Source organism: Miniopterus schreibersii (assembly GCF_964146895.1).
Source record: "Miniopterus schreibersii genome assembly, chromosome: 1".
In the NCBI taxonomy this organism is placed as follows: Eukaryota; Metazoa; Chordata; class Mammalia; order Chiroptera; family Miniopteridae; genus Miniopterus; species Miniopterus schreibersii.
In genome coordinates this window covers 60,172,109-60,185,484 of record NC_138101.1, presented here as the reverse complement: position 1 = coordinate 60,185,484, position 13,376 = coordinate 60,172,109, and the positions used below count along the sequence as shown (strand labels likewise).

General features: G+C 38.9%; 1 protein-coding gene across 1 annotated transcript in view; it reads left to right on the top strand.

Annotated features, from left to right (window-relative positions):
- Positions 1-912: 912 nt before the first annotated feature.
- The window catches only part of EIF4E (eukaryotic translation initiation factor 4E), a 33,177-nt gene continuing 20,713 nt past the window's right edge, over positions 913-13,376 (top strand). Inside the window, exon 1 of the mRNA XM_081117175.1 lies at positions 913-980. Coding sequence (XP_080973301.1) covers positions 963-980 — 18 coding nt within the window. The 5' untranslated portion in view covers positions 913-962. The remainder of the gene's footprint in view (positions 981-13,376) is intronic.

Here is a 13,376-nt window from a genome sequence, read left to right as displayed (position 1 = left end):
TCATAAATGAAAAAGCTGAAGGACTGAATGATTAAGTCACTCGCCTAAGGAGGGTGAGTCAACGTGGAGTCATAGTTGACCCGGCCTAACGACTCCCTACGACCAGGCCAGGGCTCAGTCAGCGGGGCCCGGAGTGGCTTCCCTGGCTGGCACCTGGACTTAGGCTATTTCCGTTCACATTATACAGCAGAACAGTGGAATCGAGAGGACAGAACTTCCAAATAATTTTTACTTCCACTCAAGATTTAGCCCTGAGGTCTTAATCTTAGGATCTGGGACAGGAAAAGCTGTCAGGTGCACTCCGCCAACCTGTGGCAAGTGGGTACGGTGGGCGCTTCCGCCACCCCTTTCGCAGCGATGGCGAGTGACCACCGGCGTTAGCGGGGCCAGGGGACGGGGAAGGGTTGACGCTCCATCGCCGCCGCCGCCGCTTTTTGAAACTGAGAAAAAATGGTGGGAAGTCAAAAGAAAATTAAATAAAACACACAAGCAACTTGTCCTAGGACCGCAACTGAACACATGAAGATTTAGTGTGCGCACTGAGCCCGCAGCGCCCAACCTTCCGGGGAAGATGGGACGACAGGGCAACAAAGGGCACAGTAGGCATGCCTGGCAGTAAGTGCGACAGCAGCCACCCAGGCGGTAGACCAGAGGACTGAACACCACCCACCAGCACGCGGGTGTCCGCCGCGCGCTGAACCGCGCACCTTACCCATCGACCACGTGACCAGTCCTTCTTAAAAAAAAATTTCTTTGCCCTTAAAAGAGAGCGAAAGAGAGCGAGAGACTCCACTTCCCAGAAGCCTCTCGTTACCCACGCAGCCGCAGTCTTGCGCAGGCGCCGCCAAGGCCAAACGGATACGTCCGTCACGTGGACATTAACCAGCCAACCCGGTTTGAATCTCATTTTTTTCCTCTCACCCCCCCCTTCAGGAGCGGTTGTGCGATCACATCGATCTAAGATGGCGACTGTGGAACCGGTGAGTATTGCCTTTGGCCCCCACCCCCACCGGTCCCCGCGCTCCGTCTCCCTTCGGACTGCGGGACTCCGCGGGACGGCGTTCCCGGCGCGCACGCTGCCCCTTGCCGCCCCCTCCCCCTCTTCTTGGGCCTGACCTCCCGGTGGGCAACTGGGGACGCCCGGGAGGCTGGCCGTGGCAGCGTGTAGCGCACACGTTCTGGTGGGGGCCCGAGAGCTGGGGGAGAGGAGTGGGGGAGGGGCGTCGCGGCGCCTCCAGCGGAGCCGGGAGGTGGCCCGCATGGGTGGAGGGTGATCCGAACCCTGCGATACGTGTGTGGGGATTGTCTTCGGGATAGGAGGGCGCAGCCTGGCTCGAGCGGGCGCCGGGAGCCCCAGAGAGGGTGGGCGGCGTGCTGGCCTGGAATGAGATGGAGGAGGGAGCCCTGGGGCTGTCTTTCCCTCTCTTCCTCCCTTCAGCCCAGGGGCTCGGGCGCGGGGCGCGCGCCGGTCCTCATTAGACCGGTGGGCCAGAGAGCCGGTGGGCGCGCGTTGCCGGAGCGTGGGTTGGGCGGGAGTGGTGCGGCGGCACGCGCGGAGAAGCTTCGACCTCGCCGAGGGGAGCCGACCGGGGCAAGCGCATGTTACTCCAGCGCGCCCGCGAGTTGGCGGGTTTGGCGGCAGGGGAGGCGAGAAAGGTTTGGGGTGGGGAGGAGAACCCCGTGTCTCGCGGTAAAGCTCTCAGAGTAGGATGACGGGTGGTGGTGGTGGTGAGAAGGGGGATCACTTTGTTCTCGCCCCTCCATGCTTGAGACTGGGCTGTCATGGAGGAGGGAAGAGGGAGGAGCGAGGCCTGCTGATCGCTGCGGCGGGTCTGGTTGCCGGCCGGACCTGCTGCATTTCACACACGCCTGTCTTCCATTCATTCATCCTTTCCGCGCAGTGCGCACGCCTCAGAGAATGCTAAGGAGTCTAGGTCCTGTTCTTAGGAGTTTTTACTGTCCAGAACATTTTAAAGACGCACTTCACTGGAAGTGAAAATTAATTTTCCACTTATTTTCTCTCTATCTGTTCTACAGGCTTTCCTCTCAAATTAGGCACCATTTTAAACTTAGTTAAAGCAAGCTGATCCCAGAACAGAAAGTTTGTAGTTACTGCCCAGAAGAGAGGGTATCTTGGTCATAGTTTGGGTTTGCCAGCACTGGCTCACTGAAACTTCTAGTCCTCTGTTGCTGTTGTAGGAATGTCACATCTAAAGTGACATTGTTTTAGAGGCATGATGGAATTTATTAACTAGAAAACCTTTGACGCTCTGGAACCAGTTTTAGACTTGGGCTGCCAGATATTTTTGTTATCTTTAATGCTAGTTTGTGTTTTTGGTAATGGTCTACCAATTTGCTTTGTCTTTTATCACTACAAGGTGTCCCCCCAAAATGTATACACACTGTGAATAATTATTAATTCCAGTGGGTTAAATCTGAGAAGAGGGAAACAAATTGAGCTACCAGCTGTTAAAAAGTGTATAGATTTTTTTGGGACACCGTATATTTCAAAAACTAGTCATGGAAAGGCCTCTAGAATAGGGAAAAAAAGTTTTTTCATTACATTGATGTAAACTATTACCTTGTTGCCAGAATTTAAGGGAGCTTTTCTGCTCGATTACTTGTTCTTTTATTGGTATCATCTTTCATTTATATTCCTGGAAATTAGATCGACTACATAGGTAAAGACAGGAGAAGTATGTAAGATTTTAACTTAAAACCCTTTTTAATGGGTTCTGATGTTCACTTTTGACTGGATTTGCTGTCGTATCCACTGTACCAGTGTCATTAAAAAACATTACAGTTGGTAATAGTGGCACAGCTAAAACCTCTAAACAGTAATGAATTCCATGAAATTTCAGTAACATTTAGGTCCTTTAGATTTTGCAAAGTGATGCAGTTTTGTTTCAACAGAACAGAACTACAAAGTGTTGAAGGACTACTTTGAGTCAGTAAATATTTATAGACCCTGATATGTTTAGGACGTTGTACCAACAAAGTTATACAAGATGTGATTCTATATCTTGTTTAATGTAAATGCTTGGTGAGCTTAATTCTCAGTCAGTGATACAGTATAGTAGTTGTTCTAGTGCTGTCCCAGGATGATTTGGATACTATACATTTAAATTTGGGGAGTAGGGAACCTAAAAACCTAAAGTGTGTGAAAGTGGAAAGCCAGATTGAAACTATAGTAGTTTGAGAATGTATATAAAATGGTATTGAAATGTTCATTTTTAGTGAAAATGCGTATTTTTAGTACTTTTAATGCACCTTGTCTGGAAGTTATTTAGATTTATTTCTGACAACTTTAAATAGTGGGATTTTTTTTTTTAAGCAACTGATTAGTATTGGTTGCAATTGAGGTATCCCTGCTGAAGTTTACCAAAAAAACATGTTTGTTCATTACTATTTTAGCTAGCTTGTGAGTTTCCTTACTGCTTTTCTGCTGGGTATAATAAGCACTTAAAGAGGCATGTTTTTTTTTCCTGCTTGTCCCACCTTTCATAGGCATTTGAGGACTTTTTTAATGTATGTAAATTACATAAAATGTCAGTCATTTCAGTTTTATATTGTGTGTTTTTTCTCGAGTGCGTTTGTGAGTTCAGTAAATTAAATTTTTTGAGAAGCTTGATAGGGTAAATGAAAAGAAGCATTTTCCCTTTTTACAGGTAATATGGCAGAATTTTGAACATTGAGGTAAACAGTACTCTTCTTTTATTCTTTTGGTATTTGAATTATGGCTGGATCAAATCAGACAGTATTAGTTGATGAAAAGATGGCAAGGCAGTTTCTTCAGGCCCTCTTGTCTAGTGGGTCGTTTGTTTAGCTTTATCTTCATTCCGTATTCTTTATTATTGGGCTGTGGGTTTTTTGTTTTTTTTACTTGTAGTTCTTTTTAAAGTAAGAGATTAAAGTTTTTTGTTTTTTTAGTTAAACTAGGTATATAATTTTCCTTGTTTTTACACCGTGTCCCAATCTTTAAAGCTGTACATTAATTTCAGAAGTGGAATCCACTTGGATGGTCAGCTGATTTGTTTCCTTTAGAAACATGCTTTGTATTGCAAAGAGTTTATTAATAAAGTAAATAAGGCTTAAATGCACATTGACAAATACGTTGTTATACAATTCAGTGTTTTTTTAACCAAAGACTATTGATTGACAAGCAGAGCTTGCAAATTAATATGCATATTCTTGCTTTAATGAAAGAACTCAGTATATCAAAATTCATTCATAAAGCAACTAAGTGAATCATGTTTATATTTCAAGTTACACTTCATTTTATACTTTGAATTACTAGTATGCATAATTGTTTGACATGGAGAAAATTCAGTTTAAAAATACAGTTTACAGCAGGAAAAATTCATTTTAGAAATTAGACACAGTTTACACACTGAAGTTGTAGAGAATAACCTAAAATCAATTATGTAAACTTAATCCAATTTGGACAAAATTTTAGGCAAATTTTTTAAATAAAATATTCTGTTTAATTTACAGTTAAGAATATAGAATTATCAACAGTCCTGGACATAACAAGGAACCTGTGAAATAGTTGGAAATAAGATATCTTACAGTGATTTTGATGTTTTTGTGTGTGTGTTTAAAAATTTTTATTGATTGATTTTAGAGAGAGAAAGGAAGGAGGGAGAGAGAGAAACATCAATTTGTTGTTCCACTTATTTATCCACTCATTAGTTGAGTCTTGTATGTTCCCTGACTGGGGATCCAACCCACAACATTGGCGTATCCAGGACCATGCTCTAACCAATTGAGCTACCTGGTGAGGGCTGATTTTGAGGTTTTAATGAGTATTTTGAGATGACAGTTTGTTATTTATGCAGAACTAGATAAAGTTTATAGTACTCCAGGAATGTGTCGCATGCAGGTATATCCATGCATATATAGTATATACACCTTTTCCTCTCTTTGCTAGGAAATTCACAAAGCTTCCTTTTGATTATCAGTCTTTGGCCATTAGCAAGAAGCATCTGATCCACAAACCTTAGATACGCTTTCCACTTCTACCATAAAAATCACTAATGTTTCTTCAAAAGCTCCTATTTGTGCCTGGAAAAAAAGAAAGGACCACTTTAGTCTCTTATGAACCGAATAGTCACTTCTAGAACCTGAGAATGTGGTCAGAAAAATAAGATTTTTTTGCCCAGTTGGAACTTGTGATACATTATTCCATAGAAACAATGGGAAGCTGTACTTTAGTCACACTGTGTTCAGTAAGTTTCTGTGGAATTATGACAAATCTAACCAGCATTGGATTTCCAGCAACTGACTTAATAAAAATGACCTTTCAAACACAGTCTGTTACATCTATTTTTAATGTAGACGGATCTTTATTTCTTAATAATAGCTAAAATGTAGCACTTTGTATGGCAGGTACCACACTAAATGCTTTACATATATTAATTTAATCCTTGCAAGCAGCCTTGTGAGGTAGGTATTATTATTTTTTAATATATCTTTATTGATTTCAGAGAGGGGAAGGGAGACAGAGAGATAGAAACATCAGTGATAGAGTCATTGATCAGCTGCCTCCTGCATGCCCCCCACTGGGCATCGAGACCACAGCCTGGGCATGTACCCTGACCAGAATCGAACCGAGATCTCCTATGTCATAGATTGATGCTCAACCACTGAGCCACGCTGGCTGGGTGAAAATTTGATGTTTTAATTGAAAAGATAAAACTACTTTCTTGTAGTTTTTTCCCTGATCCTCCTAATATTTTAGGATACTTTGTATAGGTGAGGAAATTCATATTTCAGATGATTTTTTTAAAAAATTTCCCAAATGCCCCATATTTCTTAAGTGAGACAGCTAGAAATCAAAACTAGGTTCTGGCCTCAATCTTTATTACTATTCTGTTCAAAAACGAAAAATTCTGAAGTGGTTAGAGCGTCGACCCATGGACTGAAGCTTCTTTGGTTTAATTCTGGTCAAGGGCACATACCTCGTACCTTGGTTGCAGGCTCCATCCCCAGCCCTGGTCAGCTTGCATGTGGGGGAGGCAACTAGTGTTTCCCTCCCTCCCTCCCTCTCTGAAAAGCAATGGAAAAAATATCCTCAGTTGAGGATTTAAAAAAAAACAAATTCTCAACCCAACTAAAAAGTCTAATTCTTTATCTTTAGTAAAACTTCTCCTACCTTAAGAATAAAACTAGTGTATAGGTCATTATTATACACAAATTAAATATAAAATCACATCTAAAAGGATGTACCAGATGGTTATGGGCCGTGGCATATTGGAGAGAAGTAATACTTTTTTTTTTCTTTTCATTTGAGCTTGTAAACTTGATTTTTAAAAATAATGCTTAGGATTGTGAAATCTCTTGGATTTTGGTTTATAGTTAATGGTAGCTAGCTTTTAATTATTTTTGTTAATTTTTTCTTGAATTACTAGTACATGCTCATGGTCTAAAATTTAAATGGATCCCTTTAGCAATCTGGTGAAGCCTGTGGTCCTATTCTCAGAATAATGTTTTAAAATATTTTAAGTAAAATACTTAGGATTATAAAATAATTCAGTTACATTTAAGTGTACATTAAGGATTCAGTGAGTTAACATAAAACATTAAGGATGCTGCCTTGCACAAGCTAACTCCTGTCTTACTATGAAAAACGTATCTCCTACCTGTCATCAGCCACCTATTTCTCCAGAGCATCCTCTGTTAATCAGTTTTTTGAGGATTCTTCTAGAAAAGGGCTGTTCAAGACAACTTTCTGTGATGATGGAAATGTTCTATATATAATGCCATCCAACATGGCAGACACTAGCCACACAGGCTATTGAGCACTTGAAATGTGACTAGTCTAACCAAGGAAATGAACTTGAAACTTTAATTAATTTGAATATAATTTTAATTACTTGAAATTTAATTCCATCTGTAGCTAGTGGCTACCAAATTGGATAATATAGCTTCAGAATCAAGATATAATCTAGCTCGGCCGGGCGTGGCTCAGCGGTTGAGCTTCAACCTAGGATCCAGGCGATCCGGGTTCGATTCCTGGTCAGGGCACATGGCCGGGTTGTGGGCTGCAGCTGATCAATGACTCTCTCATCATTGATGTTTCTATCTCTCTATTCCCTTCCTTTCCTCTCTCTGAAATCAATAAAGATATATATTTTTTTTAAAAAAGATATAATCTAGTGTATATAAACATATGCATAGTGTATTTGGCTTAATTTTGTACAACGAATAAGGCCAATTTGGTTGGGTAAATTATTTAATTTTATCCTAGGAAAACTTCTTATATTTTAAACTCTCAAAGATAATTATTTGATCTTGTATGGAATTAAAATTGTCCAATGGCTTTTTATTTGCTATTTAAAAAAATATGTGAATAGGCAGTACTTTACATTGTTCAAAACTCAAATTTTGTGCAAAAGAGTATACAAAGTGAAGTTTCCTCAGCTGATCCCGTCCAGGTGAATTACCTCTAGAGGTAACTAGCATTGTCATTTTTTATCTTTCCATAGAGATTTGTATATATACAAGCAAGTGTGTGTGTGTGTGTGTGTTTAATCCTCACCTGAGGATATATTTATTGATTTTTGGAGAGAGGAAGGGAGAGAGGAGAGAGAAACATCGATTGGTTGCCTTCTGTATGCTCCCTGACAAGGGATCGAACCTGCAACCTAAGTATATGCCCTGACTGGGAATCGAACCTGCACCTTTTGCTGTACAGGGTGACTTTCCAACCAACTGAGCCACATGGCCAGGGCTGCATATTCTTTAAAAAAAAAAAAAAAATGGTAGCCAACTATTTCTACTGTTCTGGCACATTATGTTTTTTGCCTAATAATATGTCTTTTAGAGCATCGCATATCAACACAAAGCTTTCACTTTTTTCTGATGATAGGTGTTACATGGTTTGGCCTTGAACATAATTATTTCTATATTGATTGACGTTTAGGCTGTTTCCAACCATTTGCTATTTCAGTGCTCTGATCAATAACCTTTTTATATCATTTCATACTTGAGTTAGTATATCTGTAAGGTAAATGTTTTAACAACAAAATTGAAAATTTAAAAACTTTACTGGTCAAAAACACTTCTGTGATTATAATTGGCTATCCGACTACTTTTTTTTACAACTCCTCCCCTTTTAAGTTGTGAAATGTTTATATGTAGAAAAAATATAAAGTACATATGTGCATAAATGAGTAATAGACTGAAAACCCATGTATTCATGATCATATATTTCTTTGCCCCCATCCTGAGTTTTGTGTTAATCATTCCCTTGTATTTTTAAATAGTATAATTAGAATTTAATCTCCAGTGTATGTCTCTTTTAGCTATGTGTTTTAGTTTTGAAAAACTAAAAACTTAGATATGTAAGGAAAGGATAGTATTACTACTGTTAAATGAAGTTCCCAAGAGAAGATAAGTTGAACACCTTTTCTGGGTTATAGTTTGGCTTTCACTTCCTGGAATTTCTACTAGAGCCCTTATTGGGAAAACCAGTGGGCAAGATCATGAACATATTCTGAGAAACAGGACTCTACAGTTATCTGATGGGGTTGTGGTATGGGCTGGCTAAAGAACCTTCAGTTAGAGTGGTCTGTGGGAGTGAGCTCTATATATTTTAAGAGTTAGGTTAAAGCTGAACTCTTCTCGTGTGAAATTCTTAGCTGTTGCAGAGAGCAGAGCACCAAGGAGAGAAATGGAGCTTCGTTAACACATGGTTAAGTATAGATAAAAGTTTGGCCCGGGCAATCAGTGTATTTTTTTAAAAGGGTAGAATAATAGGCATCTTTTTCATAGCAGCCTTACCACATGAAGATACCTTAAATCACGTTGCTCCAATCTGTACCACTGCTCTCTATCTGGTACACACCTGTTTTTCTTGGATCTCCTTTTTCTGTTCTTATTCTCCCTCATCAACTTCTGTGTTGCACCTCTCCATTCCCTTTTATTTGGTTTGTTCACTTTGCTAGATCACATCTCCAGTAGTTTTTTGAGAATAGTTACATGAGAGTTAAAGATTTTTGAGACCTTGCATGTTAAGCAATATATCTGTAGTTTGTGTATAAAATTCTTTTCTTCAGAATTTGAAGTCATTGTTCCATGGCCATTTCCTGTTGTGCCTGTCGATAAGTCAGAAATTATTCTGATGGCTGTTTTTATTATTTTTTTTATTAAAAAAATTTTTCTGTTACCTCCAATCCTCACCTGAGGATATTTTTTCCATTGATTTTTTTCGAGAGAGTGGAGGTGAAGGAAGGGGTGGAGAGAGAGAGAGAAAGAGAAAGAAAGAGAAAGAGAAAGAAACATCGATGCAACAGAAACACATTGATTGGTTGCCTCCCACCCCTCACCCCAACCAGGGCCAGGGACGGAGCCTGCAACTGAGGTATGTGCCCCTGACCAGAATCGAACCTAGGAACCTTCTGTCTGTGTGCTAACACTCTAACCACTGAGCCAAACTGGCCAGAGTTGTTTTTGTTTTTAAATGCTCCCAGTTCTCCTCCTCCCCAGAAATTTGTATACTCTTTCCTTGTTCCTGTTTTGCAGTGACATGCTTTTTGGAGACACTTTAATAAAGAACACACTTTTATTCATTGTGCTGAGTACTCATTGGACTTTTTCAGTATGGCAACAACTCATTCATCACTTTGGACATTTATTATTATTCATCACTTCTGATATTTATTATTTTTCTCTCTTTTTTCTCTTGGAAACAGTTATTCAGATAGTGGGTCTACTGGAAAGGTTCTCTGACTTTTAAAAAAAAAAAGTAAATCTTGCTCTCAATTTCTTTCTCTTTTTCCTTATTTTCTGGGAAATTTCAGTTATTTTCCAACCTTTTCTGCCTGGTAGTTTTAGTTTTCAGACATATTCTCTCTCTTTCTCTGGTCTTCTGAATGTTCACTTTTATAGTTTCTTGTAATTGTATGCATACAAAATCTTAACATCCTTTTGAGGGATATATATAGGTACATACTGTATTTTAAAAGGCATTTTCTTTTTTGCTGCCTGTCTGTTTCCTCCAAGTTGCTTATTTTCTTTTTATTTTTGAATCCATATGGCTGCAATCCTAGTGACTTGGAGTAGGGGGAGGGGATTGAGGGATCTAGTTATTTCACAAACAGCTCTCAGAATTGTCTGTAATTACCCCCTTCCTTCCTTTGCTACCCCCCTTGTAAAGGTGCGGCCAACTTCTGACTGCACATTGATCAGTTACCACTTATCCTCCATCTACATTCTAGCTCTTTTTTTCCCCTGCTCTCCCCATAGTTGTGGGCTTAAAAAATATATTTTTACTATAGTTTTAGTGGAATGAATTTTGAGAGGGAACAAAATTGGAATCATTCACATTTGAGTGCCTGTCACGCACCAGCTCTCCCGGGACCTGAATTACTGAATAGAAAAGAAATAAAGAAATAACTCTTACCATGACATTTTAGAAGTAACTTATGCATTCTGACTATAGAATACAGTATTACACTTTTCTATAATAAGGCAAAAAGTGCCAGGAATAGTAAACCTAGCAAACAATTTGCCGCATTAATGTACCCAAGTGCCAGTGCCTTCAAGTGCCCAGGAATTATATATCTAACAAGTAATTTTGCAGGATTCATAAATAAAAGCTACACAATTCAACCGAGAAATACAACGGAGGACTTTAATAAATGAAGAATCATAATTTGCTTTTGAAAAAGATTTATTATTGGAAAGATGTTAATTTTTCCTGAATGCCTAAATTTAGTACACACTAAATCAAAATGCCAAAACCTTTCACGTAGATAGGAAACTGCACTTGATGCTGGATTCCACAAACTGACCTTAGGGCTACTTTTGTGTAACCTGCTAAGAATGGCTTTTATGTTTCAAAGGGTTGTGAAACAAAAGAATAAGTGATAGAAAAATTGCTTTCTGGCCCTTTATAGCAGTTGGCAAGCCCCTGCTTTATAAAAAGGAATAGAAAGGGGACAGTGGGGAACTTGCTTTACAATGAGAGAAAAACATTACTGAACAAGAGTAACGTTTATTTTTTATTTTTATTTTTATTTTTTTAAAATATATCTTTATTGATTTCAGAGAGAGGAAAGGAGAGGGAAAGAGAGAGATAGAAACATCAATGATGAGAGAGTCATTGATCAGCTAGCCCTCAACCCGGGCATGTGCCCTGACCGGGAATCGAACCCAGATCGACTGGATCCTAGGTCGATGCTCAACCACTGAGCCACACCTGGCCGGGCAAGAGTAACTTTTAAAAATGTGGTATTGATGCATGTGGGGACTGACAGATCACTGGAACAGTGAGCAGTCCAGAAGTAGACTCAAATATATATTTGGGCTTCGGTATAATTTTGTTGAAACAAATTGGAAACATTTAGATCTATATGAGGAAAATAAAAATTATTAGTAATTTCAACACTGAGGTGTCCTATGGTAATACTTTGGTTTACCTGTTTGTGAATTCTTTTTTTCTCACTGTCCCTCTTTGTGCCTTTTCCTTTTAAATAGACTTTATTTTTTGGAGCAGGTTTAGGTTCACTACAAAATTGAGAGGAGTTGCAGAGGGTGTTTACCAGTATGCCTCTTGCTCCCCACATGTACAGCCTCCCCACTATCAATATCCTACACCAAAGTGGTACCTTTGCTACACTGGGTGAACCTATATTGACATACCATTATTATCCCAAGTCTGTAGTTTATATTAGGATTCTCTCTTGTACATTCTATAGGTCTGGACAAGTATATAATGGCATGTATTTACCATTAATAGTATCATATACAGCAGGGGTGGGGAACTTCCAGCCCATGGGCTACATGTGGCCCGAGAAATCATTTGGTCTGGTCCTGCCAAGGTCCCACCAAAGAGAAACTGTTCCAGCCATCACATTAGGGGTGAGTTAATTAAATGTTTGACCAAATGTAGCAGGCTGATTTTTAAGTTGATATGGCCCTTGGTAGAAAAAAGGATCCCAACCCCTATTTAGATTAACAGTACCATCTTATGGCTTTACCCATCTGAAATGTATTACACAGTGGTTTTTCAAGTGCAGATTCTGTTTTGAGTCTAGAATTTATTTGATTACTTTGAGAGTAGCCATATCTGTTAAATTAACATTTCTTCTTGTCGCTGGGTAATTTTTAAACCTAGAAATATTTGTAAAACCTGAATATTTCAATGTAATTTCCAGTGAAATTTGCTTATGTGGGAGACCACATAGCTGAGAGGATAGGTAGAGGGATGTTACGGGACTTGTAAAAAATTTGGTTTACAACTGAATGTAAATTTAAAACTATTTTACTGCCTGGCCGAGCGCGGGTTAGCAGTTGAGCGTCGGCCTAGGATCCAGGCGATCGGGGTTTGATTCCCAGTCAGGGCACACGCCTGGGTTGCGGGCTAGGCAGTCGATCAATGACTCTCTTATCATTGATTTTTCTATCTCTCTCTCTCCCTCTCCTTTTCTCCCTCTGAAGTCAATAAAGATATATTTAAAACAAACAAACAAAAAAAACTTTTACTGTCTGCTCTATAAAAAGCAACCATAAAAATATTTGTACAATACATTTAGTTCCCAAAGTCATATAATAATCTTATTTGCTTTATTTCTTTGGCAGTCTTATATAATTGAAAAATACCCGATTGAATCAATTTTAGGCATATCCCATGAAAATACCTATCCTGGGGGTTTCAGGGAGAGTTTTGTGAAGTTGGTGATATAAGTTATCCTATAGTGTTCCCCTGTACCTTTTTAACAGTGGTCCAGTTTCAGTACCTCAGTAGCTAATAGACTTACAGAGAATTTTAAGAGGAGATACAATTTCAAAATAATTTGTCAAATTCAACTTATACTTAATGTAGTTATCAAATTAAGACAAATAATGAAAAATTTGGAGATTGAGGAGTGACCTGAAAGTATTATTAATGATCTTTTTAAAAATAAAATATTTCTTTGTTCTGATTTGACCTGTAATTATAGATCATGTTTTGATAAAAAATTTAATACAGTATGGGTATCATTCTGGACATCATTTCTCATTGTATATTTTGCCATAGATTCAAAAAGTGTAGGAATTGAACTTGCCCCACAGAATGGAACACCCCCATAGAATTAGCCTGAAAGTTTTAAATCACAACCTATTTGAATGTTTTTTTGTTTTGTTTTATATAAGTTGAAAATAAGAAAGAAAAACATCCTGATTATTTAAATTAAAGACGTTCTGTAATGACAAAATAATAAGTTAAAAAATGAACAGAAAATGATTTTTATAATAAGGCATGCCTCACTCAACAATCTCAAATAATTTTTTCCCTTTGCAACAATTTACAGTGTAATTGTGAAATCAAGAAACTTACAGGGTGAATGGTTGATAATAAGCTTTTTGGTTTAAATTTCTGCTGATTAAGA